Genomic DNA, 24,295 nt, shown 5'->3' with positions numbered 1-24,295 from the left:
GTTGCCTCTTGTTTGGTTGGAGTTTTCAAAGGAGAGAGACGGAAAAGTTATATTTCCATGGGAATATGATTCCCACATTTCATGAGAAAATCTTTCCCATTAGAAACATGGGAAAGTTACTTTCCCATGAGGCGGGAATCACTTTATTTTTATTTTTTTCCAAAAAGGCCCTTCAACATTAAAGGAGCATTAAAGAGGCATTAAAGACTTAATTTTTATTAAGGACATAATAGGGATTATACATTACTTTCCTAGGAAAGTGGATGGCTAACCAAACATAAGCACTTTGAAAATTTGTCACTTTCCCATCGTCAACCAAACATGCCAAAAGTTCTTTTCTAGGCATCCTCTTTCTAGGAATTTGTTTTCCAAGAATCATATTCCTAGAAGAAAAAATGCTTTCCGCGAACCAAACGAGTTCTAAGGATCCATGAGATGCCAGTGATCAGCCCAAAGACGGAGATAGACACAGAGAGAGAGAGAGTAGAGAAACTTTCTCTGGATGCAGAAAAATCATCGCTAGAAAGAAGAAAATTACGTATAACTTGCAGTACTTTTTTTGGTGCCAAGCCTCCACCGAAAACAACTAGCAAGGATATTTTAGCCCTAAAATAAATTTTTAATTATCATCACCCAAGATCATATTAGAACCAATTAAAAATATTCAAAGCCAAGAGACCAAGTGCAAATCGATCAAAATGGAGGGTATTTTTATAATTTTTTCTAGAATCTAATATTTATTTACTTTACCAACTAGGAGTAGCAATATTATCCGTTACATAGGAAATTTGGCTTGATCCTAATGAGATGGGTTTTACCCGATCTATTTAGACTTGGCATCAGATATAGGTATTGAGATCAAAACCCATAGCAGATTCAGAACAGGTGCGGGTAATGGCAATGCTCGCTCGAACCTAACCTGATTATATATAAGCCATTAACCAATCTATCCTTCCTCAATTTGCTTCAGATTTGGATGATTTGAATCCTTAGTCGGTTGCTAGTCCACTCCCTTCCTAAACCCTAACCACATGCATGCTTACCAACCCCACCATCCTTGTCGCAAACTCTTGCCGAGCCCTGATCTTGTCATTGCGTGCTCTCAAGCCCACCAGGGGAAAACCACCAGTGCCTTTGAGGATGTCGTTATTATCGCCTTCCTTGATGCAGACAGCCATACGTCTCTCACTTAAGCATGGTTTGCCCGAACTCCTTTCTTTCCCCAATTTGATCTATTGATTTAGTTATTAAGTGAAAGACAGTGTTCTTTCAATTTTGAAAGCGTTGGATCCATGATATTTATTTTTGGTTTATAAGTTTCTTTCGTTCATAACTCTTCTATTACGATTTTTGATTTATAAGCTTCGGATCCTTGTTGATCTTTGAGAGCCATGTGAATATTTGATCTTTTTTTTTTTATTTTTGCGATAAACATAGCTGATCTTGGGTGGAAAGAAAAGTGTTACAATCGATCGTGAGAAAAATTAATTATATAAAAGGCTGCAAGATACGCGCTGATCCGTTAGTTTTTTAGTTGCATACTTTGCTCACTTTAAAGAACACTTGATTCTCTAAAAAAATATTTTTATTTGTTATTTTTATTATTATTGAAAATTTAGTTTGTTATGTTATATATCTTCTATTCTAAGTTTTTTTAATATTATATGAGTTACTAAAGTTTAATTTTACTTTTTTTATTTATTTAATTTGTATACCGAAATAATAGTTCGGTTGCATATTTATTTGTCCGTCCCATCCATTTCGTTTAACTCTACCAACCCTGCCCTACCCTAAGGTGGGTACCAGGTGGGTGCATGCATGCAGTTCTTCATGGTACATATAATGGCATACTTGCCCTGTATCCTGTTCAATTGCCAGCCCTGTTGCCTAACCAAGTGAATTGGCATCCTCTAAGACTGCTTCTATTTAAGCTAACCTTAATTTACGTGCGATTCAAGCGAACATTAGTTGAGAGATGAAATTTTCTTTGGAAGAAACATATTAAGCTAGGGCAGCAGCAACAAGAAGAATAAGAAGACGACAAGGGATATCAATGTTAAATGACCGGCTCAAAAGTAGCTTCCTTCCTGCTACGATGGTACAGTAGTAGTTGGCTACCAACAGCCTTATCAATGAAAGATAATCATGGAGCCACACTTGTTTAGCTGCTGTACAACTGCGTGTTGTTCACAATATAAACTGAAATTTTTTCTGACATCACCTATGATGAGACGAGGCCAAGATTGCCGATGTCATTCCTCTTTTTTTTTTATGAAGCAAATTTAAGGGATGACTTAAACATGTGAGAAGCGATGGATCGGCAGCAACCGCAGTCTCTGTCTCCTTTAATCGCTCTGCCTTGATCTAAATTCTCTTTTCAACCTCTCTACTGTCAAAATCCACGAGACGTATTAGAAGCTTTGGCTTCGTTTTGATGTCTCTTGCTCGATGGTAATAATTGTTTTTGTTTTAGATGAGTTTAAGATATGCATTGACATTTAAAAGTAAAGATTTATCATCATCTTCAACTGCCACCATCAGCACTGCGGTTATAGGTAGGACATAGACTGGAGAGAGAGAGAAGATCACTTGATCGACTCATAATTATTTTAATAAGATTTGTTATTCTTCAATTAATTTGAGTTTGGATCTACATGGCTGACATCAAAACAGTGACAAAAGGTAAGGACGACGTTTACCCCCAGAAAGAGAGAGAGAGAGCTCCATAAATTGTCTGGTTGACCTAAATGTCCAACTTCATCTTTTAGATTTTTCAACCAAGTTCAAGCTCAATCTAGGTCCTTTTCTTTTTGATAAAAATCTAAGTCTTTCCCAAACTGGCCCGTCTAAGATTTAGACTAACATAGGGTATCTGACCCATTCGACTGTTGGTCACGTCAAGTTGATATTTATGAAATGGACGTTTTGTTATCGTTAATTTTTGTGAAGTCCATGGGTTTGTATAGATATGATCCGATTTGGTGATTTATGTTGGATTCGTATCCGACAAAAGTGGACTTTGGGTCTCAGTTTTAGAACCATGCCCGACTCCGAATTCTTGGAGGATGGATCAGATTTAGTTCGAAATAACGGGTCTAACCTAGCCTTATCCCTATTAATGGGTCAGGTTTTGCTAACAGGGTGGTCGTTTTTGGTCAGACTTTCTGGTCCATCCAGATATTAGACAGGTCAATACAAGTTGGATATTTCATCTAACTCAGGTGCTTTATTATTTTAGTTTTAATTGTTCATTTCTCTCTCCTTTTTTTCTCTCTTATTATTATTAAAGGAACTTTTTTTTTTCCCTTGGAGATTCCAAGAATCAAATCCAACACCTCCAATTACTAAGGGGGTGGGACCACTGGAGCAAGTCCAAGTTTGCAATTGTTCGGTTCCTTCCAAAAGCACATAGTAGGCAAGGGTCAGGTTGGATTAGGTCAAATTAACCATGCATGGTAGGAAAAAATCCAGTTGGATCATGCAGAATACATACAGGTCTGTCATCTTGAAAGAATCAAGCCATGGACAAGTATGGGTTGAGGAGTCCTGCCCCATGTCCTTGAAGTCAGATATGATCAAACTTGGAACATACTTATTTTGAGCTTGACCAAAACTAAACCCGAACCTAACCTAGCCCATTGCCTCTCCTAATCTTTCTATGTATATAGATACTTGTACCACACAAACAACATAACCACAATTCAACGCCAAAGCTAGGGCTGCAAACCAAATTGTTCGTGATTCAGTATTAACTTGAAAGCTGACTAGATGCAGTTTGTTCTATTAGGGCATGAGCCAATCAAACATCATTTGAAATGAAACTCAACTTATGAACAAATTGAGCCTAAATATCCTGGACTGGGAAACAAACTTGGAAAAGAAAAATAAAACAAGTTCAAACATCAATACTTCGAAGAAATTTCAAAGTAAAATCAATTAACACGGGCCAGCTAATCAGTCTTGGAGAGAATCATGCTAATCAGCCACCAACAGAATCGTGATGTGGTATATACAGTAAACTACCTGATATTTTATTAATCAAAAAAATGCCTAATATTTTTACTAAACTGTCATAGACAATCATGATACCTTTTGTTTTAAAAATAAATATTTAAAATTTGTCATGTGTCACACTTTTGGATGCATAATCCTAAGAGATTTCCCAGTTTGCGTCAAGGTATTTTCAAGGATCAGCACCATTATTCTGTTCACAAACTATCAAGAAGTCCTATATTCAAATATTTTTCTTTCCTATAGATCCATTTACCATAAAATTACATATCGATGTAGCCTGAGTGTCATCATTGAGATAAGTTCATGATAACACAAGAATTGCAAATGAAGATATTAACAAAATTTATGTACTATTGTGGTTGCCGAAGCATCACAACTTTGACATTACTCAAATAATCTTCTGCTTTTAAAGCCCAAGTAAGTAACCAAATAAAAAAACCTGACACGTAACTTACAAATCATAACACATCTTCATCCACAATAGTTTCCATTACTGAACAAGACAAAACTACCAATCAAAATATTACAGAACATTCACTACAGAAAAATTCGTGAGAAGCGGTGATCAGATTAAAAGCTGATAAAATTATCTCGAAGCATAATAAATTTTTAAAAAAATTAAGTCCTAAACAAAGTATGCTGGGCAACCCCAAAAACAAAATAGACAATCAACTTTTAAACATTGTGATGTTTCTTGCAGAAAATAATGTATCTTACATTCTTTCAACAATATGCTAGAGCACAAGGAGCATATCAAATAAGCGACAAGCAGTGGTTAATTGCACGTACGATATCACACTCAGTTTGGTGTCTGTTGTACGATTAGCAGACAGATGGCATTTAAATCAGCATTTGAACCCAACAGAATGATCGGCAGGATGAAGTCCGTAGTTCTTCAAGATGCTGTGTACTGGAAAAACGAGGTGGAAAAAGTATATTGAAGCATCCATCTTCAGTTTAGTACATATACATGATAGATATGGAAGCAATTATACATGATGGGGGCACTGAGAACGGCTTTGTTTTCATTGACCGAGACGAGTGATAGAACTGGGACCAGTCTGAGCAGCCAAGACAGGTTGGTTTCCAAAGCATTTAAAGTAATTTATCAATGCAGCAGAAACTTAAGCAGACATATGCTACAGCCAACCAAGTCTGGTGGGGTAGTGAGAAAACGACAACATTTATTAGTACACAGAATCATGGGTCCCCTCAATGCACATTTATAAAGCTCAATATTATGGTGACCATCATTACACAGTGACCCAGTTCGAACAGAAGTCAGAGCCCACCACCCATGTGATGGAACAAACAGATGGCACCTCGCTGAGAGCAACTCATTAAAGCATTCATCAGCCTTTTGATGCATTTTATGAAGCCAGCTCTTGCAGCTAAGGATTTCACTCTGTTTCATCCACTTGCAGTAATTTTTAAAAATTACAAGGTCAACTGATTGGCCGTAAAATCCACTCAAGTGTCCACAGTTACTTGTGAAGATTTGAGTTCAAGAATGGATTGACTGATTTGGCAAATGGCCTTTGATGGAATGCGTGGCTTGCAAAACATGCGCTTGACATGTGCAGCAATAGGTTAACTAATTTGGCAAAACATTTACGAGGGAAAGCATGGATTGTACAACATGAGCCTGATATATGCATGCAGGAAGACTAGTAGCAAAAGGTTGAGGCCCAGAATTCGAACCTGGAATATTATGACATTTACTCTTCTTTTATACCTGCAAGAGATAAACTAGGTTGTGGGCTGGAACTGCAAAGCAAGGATTCAGAAACAAGAGGGAATAAGTTCAGCAGTTGTCAGCTTGTATTAAATATTTAAACAAACAGTGCCAGTGTGATGGGATGCACCACTGACTGCCTTGTAAACGTAACCACTAGAAGGTTGAGAATGTAAAGTTGCTCAGCACTTACCCTGGATTTCAGAATTTTTTGACTTTGGCTGAAGTACTGGTTTGGATGGTTAATCCCAGTATCACATGAGGCCGCATGAATAGCTTCAAAGGTCAATGTGCAAGCTAGCTGGCAATTTTCCCATTATAATTTGATGTGAGAGAATGGGAATAAAATGAAAACAAATAAAGCAACTTATAAAAAGAACATTACAAATATATGAACATTTCTACCTGGTAATGCCGATTCCTAACTTTATCCATTACATCATCCAATGCATGCCCGCCAACCCCCATTTTACCCAGAGCAGCTCTCAAATTTTCCTCGCTAACAAAAAATAGAACATAATAAGAGACACCAAATAGAAGAAAAAGGAAAGAGAAGCATCTTCAGTCTCTGACACTCGTCAGGCATCCATAAATCCATGGACATCAATGAAGTTGGGTGGAGAACTCCAAGAACTCAAACAAGTGAGTTTTGAATTGGACATTTTAGCTTTTTCAGACTATTCACATTTTCACACTCCAACCATACCATTCTCTCATACATGCAGAATACGTCTATATGCATGCAATCTACTCATTTCTACTCTCCATTTTCTTCTTTTTCTTCTCATTATTATTTCTTTTTAATTGTGATAGCTTTCCTCATTTCTGCCTATCAAGAAGATTTGATTGATAGTATATAACTGTTGTTTTCAGAAAACCAGTTATCCCTTCCATCTATATTCCATTGTAGTTATCCACTCGCCACTATGAAAAGAATAAGATATGCATTTAATTTTTCATTCTAGATCAGGTCTGCTGTAAAAAGCATTAATATGATGAAAAATTATATCAAGGACTTAGTGTGCCTTGAAATTCATTAATCTATCTTTCCAGCAGATTGTGAACTGTGCCATTGGCTGATGTTGAGTCCTTCACAATATATACCCACTTAATTAACCAAATGTCCTGCATTAAATAGTGAAATCTGCAAAGAAAATGGATAGGATGTAGTGACAAACTGTTGTTCAACTAACACTTGAAGCATAGCATATGAAGGATCAACAATATCATGCACAATGTCATTGTTGCTCAGAAACATATAGCACCAGAAATGATTTTCCACTAATGGAAAGCATTACATTTGACAACACAGACAGCAAATTCTCTAAACTATCTATTATAACATCCATCAACTTTAACTGTAATTGAATTTCAACTTAATCAATTTTCTGAAACAAATGGAACAATATCAGTCTAGAAAGTTAGAAAATTGAACACCTAAAAACTAGATTTTCACAACATGTATTGAGTATTCTTACTACCAAAATTCAACATATTAAAAACATGTAGTCAAGTTCCATAAAAGAAAAAGTAGTAAAGAAGATCGACAGTCCATTGTTACGGCTTATAAACTGTTTGTCTGACAAAGCATGTCATCCTTGATTGCCGATGAAAAAAAGAATGACTAAGCATCATCATTATCCAAACCAACAATATTTGAGGAGATACAGAAGTATTAACTCAAATGCCCCCCAGTGCACAAAGAAAATATAATCGTGCCATTAACACGGACATTGGGAATATAGATGATACAAGAAAAGACAAATAATTGATAACAGCAACCTTTTAAAGGAATTAAAGAGACAACAAAACCTACTTCACAAAATCAGAGATCATACTTTTCATAGTACTACTGATCATTATATTGTTCTCATATCCAATGATCAAAATTTCCATTACAAAACATATTTACGATGATGACATGAAGATATGTCAGCATGTTCTGTTAACAGATTAAACAAACTGAGCTTGAAATGAACCTGAAATGTCGATAAGGGCAGCCATGGTGATCACCAACACCAGGAGTTGAAGAAATAATCTTTTGACAGGAGTAGGGTATATAATCCTAGAAAGGCCAGGTTAAATGGCAGACAGATATTGCATTTAAACCACATATAGTAATACTTATTGAGCAAGGTGGCTTACAGTTCTCTTTCCTTCTTTTCCATAGTTATGGCGTATGTTATATGCATATTCTTTGTCGAAGCGCTCAGTGCCAATCTAAGCCACATTTTATCCAGTCATGATGAATGAATGGGAACAGAAGATGAACAAATATACAATCTGCTGAGCCTAACATCTACAAGTGCATAACTTGGCATAATTTAAAAACCATGTTGCAAATATATTCATGAGCAGATGGCTCCTCCATTATCCTTGCATGTTTGATCAGATAACAATGACTAAACAAAATGAAAGTTCACTTCCACACCATGCTTTTTCTAGTGTTTGTTAAGGCCTGACATGACCTCTTCCAAGTAGCTTAAGCTTTTGCATCTAGTAGTAAGTTAAGATGGTACTGGAGATCATGGGTTCAAATCCCCATTCAGATCAATTTTAATCTACTTCACCCATTTGATATCTTGAGCCTTTCTTGACTCATTCCTGGTTATTTTTTCGAGTAATTCTTGACTTGTTTATGCCTTCACATGCATGGTCTCACATCTTGGTTGGTGGGGGGGGGGGGGGGGGGGGGGGGCTAATATCCATCGTTGACCCCTACCCTGACAGCATACGGTTTTTGGGTCTAGTTAACAGTTCTCAACAGCATACGGTTTTTGGGTCTAGTTAACAGTTCTCATAGACAACAATCATGAGAAGGATTCATAATCCCAGTACTTGCAAGAGGTAATACTGTTTGTTTGATTTGCTAAACCCAGGGATTTTCCAACCCTGAGTAGCCAATTCTATACACTCTACAGTTATTTTTTTTTGTAGTCAGGAAGGACATGATAATAAGAGCATGCTGCCCTAATAACACCAGTCCAATTTATGGTTAATTTTTGAAAACAATCATTGCTAGAAATCTCATCTATCTAACTGAGTTTACATCCTTGTAAGTCTCATATCGCTATTCATATATAAACCCTTCTTTTTATCTCAAGGAGTCCACAAATTTTCGATGCATGTTGTTAAAAATGTGATAACCAGAGTTTCTGTACTTTAGGATTTTCATCATCATAAACAGAACAAATTGCATATTTCTAAGACAGTTAAATGCAACAAACCTTCTGAGAGAACTCCATTTTCCAGAGTGCAAGAGCATCATCTAATTTTAGTCCCACACCCTGCAAAGAATAACTGTTTTGTAAGAGAACAATTGAGATTAGAACAATAGACTTCCTGAAATCACATACTTCTTTTCAATGGATAAATAACAAATTGCAATGCCAAATATAGTTCCTACAATATGCAATACAATATCAAGGAAATAGTTAGCAAAATTCAGGGAAAAAAACTATAGCATCTCCTCTCCATTAACGAAACAGACCCTAATATACATGACTTGGGAAGAGTTCAGAAAGTGCTTATAGCTTAGCATATTTTTTATAATCAACCAATAAAATGTAAAAATACTAGGGAATAAAACACATGAATTTCATAAAAATATAAAAGCAAGCATAAATCAGGGGCCATAAGTTACTCTTGAATTTTAATCTAAAGGATTGCAAAGTTTTGTGGATATCCATCCAAAAGTAAGGCGTTGGTCAAATTTGATAGCAAGAGAAGTTAGGATGATTATATTCTTTATGTCCAGTGAGTTATGCAGAAACACTAAGATATTTATAAGCAGATTTCCCTTGGAATTAACATGGCATAATTCAAGTGAAAACATGGCATAGGAGTTAACATGTGAGTTGACATGGCATAATTCAAGTGAAAACTGGCATAGGAAGATTTGACATTTGATTAACCATGACTCTTTTTAATCGTGTGCTATTGGCATAGGAAGATTTGATACTGGCTAAAACCTCATAACATGTGATTAACCAATGGCTATCAGATTATTCTAGGATGTATTGACATTTGTTATACTTAGAAGTAGCCTAAAAAAATGTGGACAAAGGCAATATTAGTATATTATCTTAGATAATCTCCTGTGATTTAAATTTTGATGGCTTTCAATAATTCGACATATTCTCATTTTCCTTTTACATTCATTAATGGTAAGCCTAAGACTAATGTTTTAAATCACAGTACTAGAGGCAGTACAAGTACTTTGACAGTATGGGTTGGTATGGAAGGGTAGGTCCCTGTACTGATGAATGGCATGTTCTTGGAGTCAGCAACACCCATAACTTACATTGGTACAGGGGTGTACTGAACTCCCATACTGTACCGGCATCAAACCAGATTGGTATGGCATACTCCTTACTGGCTAATACGGGTTGGTACTCAGTTTATCTTTCCTTATATGAATATTAACTTACATACAACCAGTTCTATTCATTTTGAATAACTAAACTATCAAAAAAGATTTGCGTTATGGAGGCCGGTATCATAAATTGGAGCCAAAAATAATTATTTATCCAAGTCAAAAGCAATAAAAGATTTTAGCCACTAAGAGTTTCTCTGCAGAAGATTTGCAATTTCAAAATGAGCACAAATGTGTTTAATGATGACCCTTTTTAATATAAACTTTGAATGTCACCTCATATCCACATGGGTGGCACATGGAAGTGCAATAAACAAAATGAACCGAGCCAAGTGAAGAAAAATAGAAAAAAAATCCAGCAATAAATACAACAGACTAAAGATTGTCAGTTTAGCCTTTAATTTCTTTGTAAATTTATGGCCGTAGTTTATTTCTTTTACCCACCTGTTACCAACTAAGACAGCAATTAAATTCAACTTGCCTAAGGCATCCAAACGGTTGAGTACAAGTCCATATGACAATATTCAACTGCAAATTGCTCTTGGACCCAGGATTTGGACCAGGTCTCAACCCATTTACCTATTAGTTCTTGCAAGTTGAAATTAAGTCTAAATTACAAGTATCAAACTTGACTAGCTGAAGTATCTAGCATTGACTTCAGTAGGTTTGGGCTTTTTCAATCAACTTTGTTTTCGCATTGGCTAGGCCAAACCGACCATGTTGGATGAATGAAGCTAGTATTAAGAACCATGTCCAACTAGCTGGTCCGGATTCCATGATCCAAGTCTTTAGATTCCATGATCCAAGTCTTTACCAACCTAATTACATGGTAAACTAAATTATTTGATCAAATTGCAAATTTTAATGATTTTGTTCAACAAGAGACCAAACATTAGAAAGTAGGTTTGCCGTACCAGAACATACTGCCCCTTACCAAAAGTACCAACCATACTAGTAACGAATAGATACTCAATACGGGAGTGTATCGAGTGTCGATGCTATGAACTGTGTTAGAAACACAATATCTCTAAAGTATCATGTTAGCAACTAGCATAGAAAAAACAAAAACAAAAACAAAACAAAACAAAACACCCACAGTTACCATTTACATGCTATGAACGCAAACCTCCCTGAAAGCATTTTCTAATAACAAAGATAACAACCATGCAGAAAAAGAATTCAAGAAAAATTGCAGATTTCCAATGGCATTCCAAGATAAACGTCAAGGTATGAATTGGTCATAACCCCATGTAATATGTTCCTCACTCAATCATTGCAACATCATAAAAGTTTGACTGGGATGAAAGATCAAGAATATAAGCATCCAGCGCAGGGTAGATTATGGAGGGAGAGGGAGAGGGAGAGGGAGAGGGGGAGGGGTTGGAAGAGAGAAAGAGAGAGAGAGAGAGAGAGAGAGAGGAACAAAAAAGAAAGTAACTTTGTGAGGGTATAACGGGCCATGACATCCAAAACCCTAATAAACTTGTGCAGTTGTGCAACAAGCTAAGAGGTCACATTATGTTAAGGCCTGATATACATTGTTGGCCCTTTTCTAACAGCTTAAGCTCTTAAGTCTAGTGGCTAATTAACATATTCTATAATTTAAGACATGGAACTCAAGAGAATAACCATGGAGTGGTTCAAACAGTGATAAATAAAGAATAAGTTTTCTTAACGAGAAAAGTAAGAAGTCCTTAAATGTAGGATTTAGCAACTTGGAATCCAACACCCTAAGAAATTAGATCACCTTCAGTTGCATATCTATTCCCTATATTTTTTAAAGAATAACTGATACCAAAAGTTTTTGCTACCACGTCATTCTTCTCACACTCCTAATTCTTATTAGGAAATTGCCCAAATGAATTGCATAGATGGTGAAATAACAACCACTCAACAATAATGTTGGGCCCATACAATCTTAAGTTTAGGATAACTCAAAGTTAAAAATCAAGTGTTCAAATCTCAATGCTAGGTCCATTCATGATTTGCTCTTGGGATAATAATATACCGACACAGGACTGCAAAGACAGACAGGCTGAAACAATCAATCACAAAAAAAGGGGGAAAATAGAAAAAGAATTACATCCTAGTCCATCTGGACCATTCCAATGCATCCCAAATGTCATGATGCAATCAGGACAGTGAGAACAAACAGAGACAATCGAGAAATCCTAGTTCAAAAGAAAATCGATGTCTTGCAACTCAGTCCCCTCTTCCTGTTGGAAGTGGTATAGTACCAAGGATATCATCCTGCTCCGGCAAGGCCTAAATCTTTGATTAAAATAAACTTCCAAGTTTGTGAATTTCATTCTTCTATGATGTATATTGACATGAAATTATAAGCAGGGCTCAAGAAATAGCAAAACTGAATGCCACAGCAGGCTTGAGAACACCTGCTTGGGTGAATTATGGAGATGCTTCATCACAATGCAAAACTACATTCAAACTGTTCAAATCTAGAAAAGCACTTGATATATTTTGTCCTGAAAGCAAAATGAGGAATTAATGCATGTCTTTGATATTTGTTTATCTAGATTAATTGTTTAATTACAATCCCTTTCTTGTACCCACAAACTTCCCATGTTAGTGCTTATAAGGCAAAATTATTATTTATGTTAATGGCCTGATTTGATGTCGATTTCTATTTTTGAAAAAAAACAAGTGATTAACCAGGGAACATCAGGTTGGTCAAATTTTCAGCTAGATTAACATAGTATCAAATGCGAGCTTTAAATTTCTGATAGTTAGCATTGCCTGTAGGTCACTTATTCAAAATATGTGTTTTGTCTTTTACAAATAGCACTTACAGAAGATCTAGTAACAAATCAAAAATGTGAGCTGCCTTTTCAAAGGCACGCCCAAGATAAATAGGCAAATGCCCCTTCAAAGCCAACTTTGATACCCCAAGCTTCTATCTAATTGGTTATATTTGATGTAGTTATTATAAATTCCGAAACTTAGATGATGGTTGAGCTCTACTACTGTCTAGGTTCATATAGTAGCAGTTTCCTTGGGGTTGCTTTCTACGTAGCTTGTTGGACAAGTAAAGCAATGATTCTAGAATTTATACAAGTGGCATAATTAGTTGGAAGAATGTCTTTTACATGAGCATGGCCTTCTAGAGTTCAATATAGACCCATCTCTTGGCCAAAGTTGCCTTGCCAAGAACTAAAGACTAGTTCAAATGATTAATATCAAATTGACAATTGGTTAAGAAAAAAATTCTCTAATCTTGATGGTTGTCACCTTGGCCAATCAGACCAACCCCAAGCCAATGGCAAAAGATTGCTATAAAGGCTGAGTATGATAGTATAGGTCAAGGTTTGCTATACTAGTTGGTACTGGGACGTACCGACCATACCATATTAGTACTGAACTGGCGCACAATATAGGCAGCATATCGGCAGTCGATACGCCTTTCCAGCCCTCCTATCAGGCATACCGATATTGTACTAGGATGGTACATGTACGGGGTTGGACTTCAAGTGCATGATATGAGGGTATTTGGCATAGGATCTAGAGTCTAAACCATGTCAAATCAATTTAGCACTGAGAATAAGGCATCATACATCAGGCACCCAATCCATAGGTGTCCACGACCTCAAATTTTATACTATTAGCAGGGGAGCACTCATCAAAGGTCAATTTTCCTTCATATAGCCTGCCTTCATGGATGTTAGCCCTAAAGATGGATTCACCAGGATCAGCATAGTTAGGAATTTGTGACCAGACCATGCCTATTGCATCCGGCATCAAGTTAAATTTCCAATAAATCTTAAATCACCTCCATCATAGGTCAAATGAGGATGTTATGGCCCCAGTGTCAAAGTTATACCAGCGCTGTTGAAGCTACAAAATCTGATGACTGGAACCTAGCTATCTGATTCAAATTGATGGCAGAAAACTTGCTGTCAATTTTCCAGGATCTACATTCTAAATCAATTTAAGTATTGGAGTAGATTGAAGATATATATATTGCCACTAAAAACATTGGACAGTGGTTTAGGTGTTATCAGCTTCAGATTATAGCTAGGAAACTCATTGTTTTTTTAGTTCTATTAACTGAGTCAAACTCTATAGGCATCTACTAGTCCAATGCAAGGAACCTCACAACACTACAAATAGCCCCGGTACTTCATTTTTAATTCAGCATACGAAATGTTGAATATAATATTATTGAGGTTATCTTCATCAATTCATCTATATTATTTGTGGTGCTGACCTACTATAACAACCCAGGACCTCACCTACAAAGGCTAGCCAAAAGATATTATTTAAGTTCCTTAGCTCTAAGTACCCAAGATCTACCTAGTGCGTAGCTATTATGGGACTAAACACATTCATACATGTCCTTACATACTCCTCCCATTTAAGCTCGAACGTTTTCGCTAGGCTAAGGGTCCAAATCCATTTAAATCTAATCACAAACACCACGATCGGCCGGTGGTCAGCTCTAATGGACCCGTGCTACAGTATCCCCTAGTCTACATAGGCCATGAGCTGAGTCCGCTATGATACCATTAGTAACAAACCCAATACCTCACCCAAAAAAATAGTAGGAAGGTATTATTTGGGTTCCTTGGCCCTATCCATACCCAAGATTTACCTAGTGCATAGCCAATGTAGGACTAAACACACATTTGCACAGCTCCTCACACCTACAATGCTAAATCACAACCTGTGAAAAAAGAACCTATTGTTGATTTAAAGCAAGGATTGAGCTATGGAGACAATGTTGGGAATTGTGTCCCAAAGCTAATTTTTTAATTGTAAGAAAATGGATGTGTATGTTTTATTAAAATAAATAAAAATTTATTCCGCCATTTTTCTATTCATCACAAGTGTTACATCTTCAAATTAAACTTCTGTGTATTGTGATGAAGTCCTTAGGACTAATTTAGTAGATAAAGGAGGTTTTATCATTTAGTCCTTAAACCAGTTCGCGACCAAATGATGAGCTGTCAATTGGACGATAGCTATATCAGGTATAGGTCGTTGTGTGCCATTTAGTTGGTTGTCCTCTTAAATCAAGGAGTGTGGAGACACTGTATGCCATACAGGTGAGATGTAGGAGTACATTGTCACTGAACAGTGACTCACCTGCGTAGTACTCTACTGTCGGAAGTTAGCTCGTAAAGCGTATGGGCATAAGTACCCCTTAGACCTGAGACTGTCACGGTGACTTGCAAGCAACTCACTGTACTTAGGCACTGGACGACCTGAATTTCTAATTCAGGGATCGGAAGGATGCTGGGTGCAGTCAAGTACTCGCGAAGTCTGTGTATGAGTCAAGATGGGATTGACCACTCTAGATTTTAGGAGTTGATGTCTCGCTGTATTTCAATTCAGTAAAACTTTGGACAAGGTAAACCAAGTGATAGGTCACTTGATTTGATTGATTGAAATACACTATGGATGACCGAACCTAGAGTTCGACAGTCCACTCTGAGGTCATCCTGAGCATCGATGGTCATAGGGATGAATTATGCAATAACCATATGTCTAGGTTCTTGAATGTTGCTTTGCATATTCGACCTATTCGGACGTCGGATATCATTGCTAGATGGTCACCTCGATTAGTACAAGAAGTAGTCCATGTTCTACCGGCTTAGTTTTCGAACCTATCAGAGTCACGTACATTAGTCAAGCTAAGTAGGAAGGTCTTGACCCAATTTGATTAAGAATTAAATTATGAGTCATTTGGAATTTGGTTCTGTCTATGTTCAGCTAGCACTGAGCATGAGATATATGCTAAATTTCATGGATGAACAACTAATTAAGTCTGTATTCCGGGTCGATCAAGTTTCAATTAATGTAATTGAACTTGATCAGGACTCAATTGTTGAGATTGGGTTTGATTGAGTCTCAATTAGTGTAATTGGGCTCGATCACGATTTAATTGGGATTTAATTTCGTATTTGTTCTGATCTAAGTCGGACTTGGATCGAGCCGAAACTAGACCCAATTGAATCTCCCATGAGTCGGACTCGTGTGGAATTTTTCGGGTCAAAAAATTCATTCAAATGGGCTGTCAATTTGGTGTAGAACCAAATAGGCTAGCTTATGATCAAATGGGCTGACCCATTTGAATCAGAAGCTGACTTTTCCCATTTAAATTGGCTACTGACCGTTGTTATTACCCATGGACCCGTGGACCATCCCCCCTATGGACTATTAATGATTTTCCTGTGAGCCACGACTCTCACCTGGGACGCATGAAACAGAGAAGCTCTGTTTCACGCGTCCGCGGCCCTTTGGACCGGCGATTGCGCGGCCGACCGGCCTCCGGCCAGACGGCCGACTGGACTGGAATGTGTGGTTTTGAACCGCCAACATTCCGATTCAGTTTGATTTTTGAAATCCGACAGTAATTAGCATTAATCGCTATTTTTTTTCCACGATTGTTTTTGAAACAATCGTTATCAAATTCATTCATATTAGATAATGAATGATTCAATAACGCTCGGTCATTTACGCCTTTAAACTCCTCTCACCGTTGGCCTATTTGTAGGCCACCGTTTCCTCTCGAAAAAAAGAAGAAGAGAGAGAATTTTTCTTGGGAAGAAAATGTCAGACAAAGAGAGGTAGATTCAGTGAAGAAGAGAGAGGAAGAAGTTCTCTTTCTCTAGTGGTACGGAGTCAGGCCCAGATCTGACGCTCTCTCCTGCCTTCCCTCTTCCTCTGTGATCGGGATCAAACTCAGGCGTCACTACTCTCGGGCGTGCCGTGAAGAAACGGGAGAGAAATGAAAAGAAACAGTGATTTGCTGTTAAAGGAAAAGGAAAAAGAAAGAGAAGAAAAGAAAAGAGAATTTCTTATCTTCTAGGGTCCCTTTTGCAAAAGGTATTTTGCACGAATATCAAAGTCATCCTACCTCCCTACGAAGCTCGACGTGCGCGCGAAGTAAAGGGCCTGCAAATCCAGGCCTCGCGGAGCAACTTTCAAAGATCCAGATCCAGATCCCTTTCGCTGCGGGATCGAGGTATACTTTATATAATTGTTATGTTTAAAATATTTATAATTGTTATAAATAAAAATTTTTAAAACTGATTTTCATGCCTGGCGTCCGATTTATCGGACAACTCAGAAAATTTTTCCTTCAGACACAGCTACAAGGTTCTGATTCTCCTAAGTGATTCTCTAGTATCCTTTTTTTCGTTTTATTGTTTAGGCTTCTGCAAATCCATTTCTTTGACATCACCTCCATCTATTTTATCTCCTGCACCTATTGCCTACATTAATAGGGTTGACAACTTGAGACACCCTAGAAATTCATTTCCTATTTTAGTAAGTAACATTTTTTATGGTGTTTTTAAAATAATAGTGTAGAATACTTAATTATCAAGTTCTCTCTTTATGCTAATTTGATAAATGATCCACTAGTCTTGAAGGTCCTACTACCCTTTTTGAACTCCAAAAGTGCGGTGGCAACAAAAGAAAAAAAAATAATTAAATTAGGCAGATCATCACTAGATAGCAACTGCAGAAATTTCAGATGATATATGCAACAGACTGTTTTTCATCAATGTGCAGATGGAAGTACTAATAAACAAAAATTCACACTAGCATATTTAGAAAAAGTACCTTAAGGAAGAGACCAAGTTGCATCCTTCCTCCATGCTTCAAATGGTGGTCTTCTCTTAACTACATACTCAGATGACAACAAAAGCCCATGTGATTGTAAATATTTATGTAAAATTAAGATAAAAGGAAACATAAACAAATTTGTGGAATGCTTTTACCTTCCCAAATAAATGGCGCATGCAAAGAGGAAAAGAATTACTAGCCAGTTGATCAATGTCCTTCAAACATATCTCAGCAAATTCCTTTGGCTGCAAGAAGTAGTCCAGCGATCAGAAAAAAGAAAGACAATAAATTTATGGAAGTTGAACTAGAGGAATCAGAGAAAAAGTAAATCAAATTGATACCTGAGAGTAATCAGGCCCCAAATAACTGTTGCTTAGTGCTTCGACAATCTGAAATAAAAAAAAAGAGATTAAGAAGCATGAAACAAGCTTTTGCTTTTCCTCACAAACTTACAGCTAAACGTACAAAATAAAAATAAATAAATAAAGAAATTTTAAAAAAGAAAGAACTAGTAGACTCACAGGAGTCAACCTCTCCTTCTCTTGCTCCCTAATGGTAGATGTCCATTTTCTGCTTAGAGAGGTCATATCATGATTAAACTAAAAATCAGAACATTTTCTCTATGGTCAAACTGGAAACAATAAGATCTAACTGTTGGTACAGAATATAGACTTAAAGTCGTCAATGATAACAGAACTCTCACTGTAGTAATTAGAATTAGAGTGGTATACCATGACTATTGAAAAAACATTTTTCTATGTACCCTAATTGGAAACAATTAAACCTAATTGCCATTCACTGTATCTAGACTTTAGACTATCACTGAAACATTGAACCACATTTGCAGAAACAAATGAATAGATTGTATTTGGCATGACTGCAAATACCGGAAACTGGAAAGTGATATATAATAAATCTTTCAAAATGTCGCTATTTGCAGCATTGAAATCATATATATTTATAACATTAACAGCCTTTGATAGATTGATTGTTAGACCATGAAACCACAAAGGCCTTATGGCATCCTATGGAAATGATCCTGATGGTTGTCAAAACCTTTTTTGAACTTTTGCTTGCCCCCATAGTGGGCAAGAGAATACAGCTCAGATAGCAGCAGACACCCTAAAACAGTGACAAATTCAAGACTGGGAAAAGAGCTAAAACCGAAGAGCTGGACATCACTGGATGCACATAAAAGAGTTTACACCCAAAGAGAAAAAAAAAGAAAATCCTAGAACCAAAGGGAAAATGTCTACAGGTAAGGTATCACTTCAGGTACATGAGCAAATAAGAAGTACCAAAGACCAGAAGGTGGACTGATTTAACTTGAACGATCAATGTTGCAGCACGGTTATACTGATGTTGAGCAGGATAGGTCCCATGAAGCAACAGTTGGATGCACAGGAACCTGTGAACCTACTTAAAAAACTGGCCATTCATCTATATATGGTGAACTAGATTATGTGGAAGGGCAATGGGCTTTGATTAATGCTCATAATGCAGCTAATGTGCATGACAAAAATGAGCAAGGTGATGGACCCCACAGGATGACCTTGTACATGCATAAAAACAAAAACCGACCTGTGTTTTACAGAAATCTAGGAAAACATTTAAAACACTGATACCGTAATACGCTGCACATGTTAACTAAGCCCCACATAAGATCATTGACACACACAGAGACAACAATTAAAACTAATACAAAAGGAGGCTTAAAAGTTATGAGAGTGAGACTGCATTTTAAAGTCTTGACTGCAGATAATCAGAGTTGAGAAGTGTCAGATTACAGTTAGTGAGGACCGAATTTTTTGTGTGCAATGCACTTCTTATAAACACTATGTTACACGTGCTAACAGCTGAGCAAGCCACACATAAGGTCATCCACACGCACGCACATACGCATGCGTACGCACATGCGGAAGCACTGAAAACTAATGCAAAAGGAGCCTTAAAAGTTATGACTGAACTACATTTTAAAGTCCTGACTGTAGGCCAATCGGAGTTTAGAAGTGTCATATTACAGTTAGTGGGGGGTTAAATTTTTCATGTGCAATACACTGCTTATGAACACTAAAACCGCCAAGCCAAACTTGGAGTCCAGACACCCATGATCCTTAAAAAAGTCGAAGTTATAGGATTCAAGAAGCCTCACTAAAGCAACAAAGAACACACAGAGCTATTTTCTAAATCTTCTAGGACCCATCAAGTTTGACCGAGTCTGGTTGCAATTTGAACAGGCCACAGAATTTGCAAGAGCAGGACATCGGAATACATATAGAAGGTTTAGTGGTGCAGTTCAACCCACACAAAGTTTATCCACCCATAAAATATAGGGGCATACTAATGATTAGCATGAGAAAAAGTGTCGGTCAGTATACTCAAGATACATGTAACTTGCCAGTGACTTACCAGAATACAGAAGTAGCATGGTACTGGTCACAAATCAATGCTTGGCATCCTGCCATGCAAGTGCATGCCAAGAACTGGCATAGCAAAGTACATACCATGCCAATTGCCAGGTCAGCACAGCATAGCATTCACCATAGCAATACCATGCCAGCATGGCACCAGCACACTATATTTTAATTCTCGACATTTAGCATCTTTGAGAAGCATGCCAAGCCCTGGCATAGCAAAGTAATACCATGACAATGCCAGGTCAGAAAAGCATAGCATTCACTGTGGCAATACCAGTCCAGCATGGCACGAGCACACTATATTTCAATCCTCAACAATTAGTGTCTTTGAGCAGTTTCTATCAATAGAAAAATCTACTTGTTCTGATAGCAGTTTGTTGAACAAATTATTCTAATGGCTACCCGTATCAAGAGATAATAAAACCCAAAGGCTTTAGCTAATCAGACAAAATTGCCTTTGGCTAGCTCGCAATAGAATATCAGAATCCAGCAACAATCTGGTTGGCTTCTATCAACAAAGACGTGATGCTATTTGGATTGTCATCCTAATTCAGTCCATGCTAATGAAGATTGGATCTCTTATAGATCATATCTATAATCCCGAGATGATCCAGTCTGAGAAGTTAAGCGGTGCAAGCTTTGATACCATGGAACTTTAGAAGCAAGTATAGCTGTGTAAGAAGGAACATTTCTTCAGGGAATGAAACAAATATAATCATTTACATGACTTTGTAGCGATCAAAGCCAGACACCAGATAAGGGTAGCAAACTTGCAATGCACGTGTACCAACCATAGACAGACTCATGCAAAAATTTAAAGAATAGATGCAGTTGTAAGACACCAATCATTATGCACGGAAATGAATCAGTACAACAGTAGACATATATAGTAACCATCTGAAACAAATTCAGAACAGAAAATTCTCCAACTCAACCTTGGTGTAGGATGATTTTGACACAATTAAAAGCAATAATAACAAAATAACTTGTACAACAGAGAAAAAACCACAAATCACAAAAAGATAAATCATCAATTTTGCAAATGTATATGTATACATGAATACATGAACACATGCCCAAGGTGCTATAATCACAAAAGCTATACCATGTATCAAAGAAACATTTACACAAGTATAGAAATTTATTTACAAAAGCACGAACAATGGCCAGTCAAAAAAAGACTTGACATAACAAAAGAATAGAAGGAAAGAAAACTAATGCTTTCCTACAAAAAAGCTAAGGTAGCATATTGTGAATTGTGAAACTAAAAGGATGCAATCTAGGGAGAGTTTACCAATATCATATAAATGCATTGCATGGAACCACCATAGCTGAATCATTAAATGAATAGTAATATTTGACAGAGCAGCAGTAGATGTCATTTAGCAGTGGCAGCCAGTAGAAAACAGATGGAACCCCATTAAAGCCATAAAAACACAACTAGCATATGATTCTTGTCTTTTTTTGAGAATAATACAATTCTTGAAATTTAAAATTATATCTTGTGCCACTTCTTAGGACAACAGCTGGACAGGAAACCCAAGATAATCAATGAGTACCTGTTTGTTAAAACAAGTGCCTTGGAAAGGTTGCTGCGGAATTGAGTGACAACAAGTGACACCACCTAACAAAAGAGTAAAAGAATTTTAGAATAGCACTGGCAGCCATTTCTAGCCTAGGTTAATGATGAGGTTTAGGATGCACCTGATTCATAGCAACATATGCATAACCTTTAAGCAGGAATACTCTACGGCTGGCAACAAGTTCTGGAACTTCTTCAAAAGGTACCTTCATACATAAGATTCAGATAAGGTACAATCAAAATACCTCATAGTGCAAGAAATTTTTGAAAACACAATGACAACAGAACATCTATGGGTTATATACCTTGAAGAAGATCGTTTCAGCTGCAAAATAACCAACCAACATGTCAATCATTTTGGAAAACAGATGAACCTTTAAAAATTAACATGGCTCAACCATTGAATGATGCAATTGGGCCACAGGAAAAGGATCAAGCTCAATTGACCTTTAGGATGTTCTCTAAGCTCCTACTCAAACTTTGGATCTGAAAGCTACTAGAAGGAATTTGGATAAGGACCATAATCTATCTCAGTTTCCCTTTAAAAAAAGAAACAGAAAGATCTGAATGTAGTCATGATAAGCCGAGACCGACCTTGACATAAACAAAAAGAAAAAAGAAAAAATAAGCAATCTAGGAAATATTTTCTAAATAAGTAAAGTTATGACTTTTAACTTAAGCAGTTAAACTAGGTGATATTGTTCCTGGGAAGCTCTGGGATGTTTTGTCTCATGATGTATCAGGTGCTTGTGATGTAAGGATGTAACTGTGGCCTCATGGCTGTTTTCTTTTTTTTTATAGTATATAAAAAAAACAAAAATTTAAGCAGTTAAACCTTGACAACCAACTGAACTCTCTAAGCCTTGATCAACATCAAAGGGGAGAGAGAGAAGAAGGGGGAGGGGCACTAGTCTTGATAAAAGATAGCCCTGATAATAGTTCCAGAAATGTGGCATACAGGATAACAGGCAAACAATACAAGAAAAAATAGCATTCCCATTACCATCTAATAACAGGCTATCAAGGACTGTAGGTAGATTCGACATTCATTACCACCACAGAATAAATCAATTATATATATATTTGAAAGAACATGCATAATGCAACATATGATTTCAGATAGCAATTATTAAATTTATCAATTATCAGACCTACTAGCCATAGAATACCACAGACTTAATGACTAATCCGGTCATACCATTTGAAGGCTGGCCGATGGAGCGTGCAACCTGGCCTAACTTATCTTTCACGCTCTATTCAAGAAAAAGTGATACAAAAAGAAATAGTCATTTGACAAAGAACAGAAAACATCACATACGCATGATTTACCTTTGAAAACACAAACGCTTATATTCTGTCAGCTACATGATATGAAAATATACCTCAAACTCTGCATTACTGAGTGCTTTGTATGGAAGCTGAAACTCAGCCATGAGCATCCTCTGCAAAGTAAGAACCAATCAGATCATAATTGAGTAAATGGGTCTTTAACTATGTACTACTTCTCACCGGACAGAATCACCCACCTGAGATTCCGGGCTTTCAAGGCGGAAACGGTAGCGGAAAAGTGTGGTCTCCATGGAAAGAAACCACTTCCTCAAATCCTCCCTGAATTTTTATCAAAAAAGAAAAAATCAGAACCATTTCAAAAAAATATTCCAAACCGCTGAAGCAAACAGGCAATGCCAGGAAACATACGTTCTACAGTAAACAAGACGAAGCACAAAGTGCGAGATTATATCCTTATTCATCACCTCTGACGCATCTTGATGCCTCATGTTTGCCCTCCACAGCTCACTGACCTGATCACTCACGAAGATAAATTTACAACCCTCAGATCCAACCAATAAACATAAATGGCATCAACAAATTGCCGAATTCAGCTCAGACAATATTGTAAATTACCATTTTTTCCATCTCCTCGGGTTTCTTCCCACGGGATAAACCATCTGAGATCCCTTTTAGGACTACAACAAAAGATTCAAGAAGTGATCAATTTCACGGCAGACCCTAGTGAAGATGGAAGCACAAACAGAGCTGGTGACCAAAACAAAAAGAACAAACGATTGGATCTCCACGCCAACAAAACCCTGGAAACCCTAATCGGAAACGAATTAGGGAGAGAAGGATGAGGTGACAGGGTACCACGGAGGCGATCGATGGCGTAGAGCTCGAAATCTTCGAGCCGGACCTCGAGAGGGGGGGCGGAGCGGTAGAGAGAGAGGTTCGGGGGGCCGTCGGCGACGGGCTTCCTCTGAGATCGAACGATCTCCATGGCCTTGGAACTTGGAGAGCACGGAAGCAAGAATAGGGCTCCGAAACTCGGGCAGCGCGGTTATAGCGCGCGGTTCGGAGACTTTACGGCTGAAGGGGAGGTTTGGCGGGAAACGCTTCGAAACGGGTCCACTCTGAACGATACGTAAAATGGTGTGGGCTGAGTCGGTTCGAAGTCCTGGTTAACCCAGTCCCGACAAAACTTGGCTTCGCTTGTGTGAGATTTCCGTGTGGGTTCCGTCGGTTTGGCCAAATTAGGTTTCCACCCAGGGAGCTTCTTCGAGAATTATATATATATATTCTCTCAAAAT

General features: G+C 37.4%; 1 protein-coding gene across 1 annotated transcript; it reads right to left on the bottom strand.

The window, feature by feature from the left end:
* Positions 1 to 4,576: 4,576 nt before the first annotated feature.
* LOC103721217 (probable DNA primase large subunit) lies at positions 4,577 to 24,032 on the bottom strand. Its single transcript, XM_039133374.1, has 20 exons — positions 23,856 to 24,032; positions 23,616 to 23,677; positions 23,409 to 23,512; positions 23,237 to 23,318; positions 23,093 to 23,152; positions 22,909 to 22,963; positions 22,016 to 22,035; positions 21,833 to 21,916; positions 21,688 to 21,752; positions 18,233 to 18,281; positions 18,053 to 18,100; positions 17,867 to 17,956; positions 17,709 to 17,768; positions 8,977 to 9,036; positions 7,895 to 7,969; positions 7,729 to 7,814; positions 6,155 to 6,248; positions 5,943 to 6,050; positions 5,716 to 5,781; positions 4,577 to 4,924 (listed from the first exon to the last, which is right to left on the bottom strand). The coding sequence occupies exons 1-19, from the start codon at positions 23,983 to 23,985 to the stop codon at positions 5,764 to 5,766; spliced, it is 1,350 nt and encodes a 449-aa protein (XP_038989302.1). The 5' UTR covers positions 23,986 to 24,032; the 3' UTR covers positions 4,577 to 4,924; positions 5,716 to 5,763.
* Between the last annotated feature and the right edge of the window lie 263 nt (positions 24,033 to 24,295).

Source organism: Phoenix dactylifera, chromosome 14, assembly GCF_009389715.1.
Source record: "Phoenix dactylifera cultivar Barhee BC4 chromosome 14, palm_55x_up_171113_PBpolish2nd_filt_p, whole genome shotgun sequence".
Classification (NCBI taxonomy): domain Eukaryota; kingdom Viridiplantae; phylum Streptophyta; class Magnoliopsida; order Arecales; family Arecaceae; genus Phoenix; species Phoenix dactylifera.
This window is presented reverse-complemented; position numbering and strand designations above follow the sequence as displayed.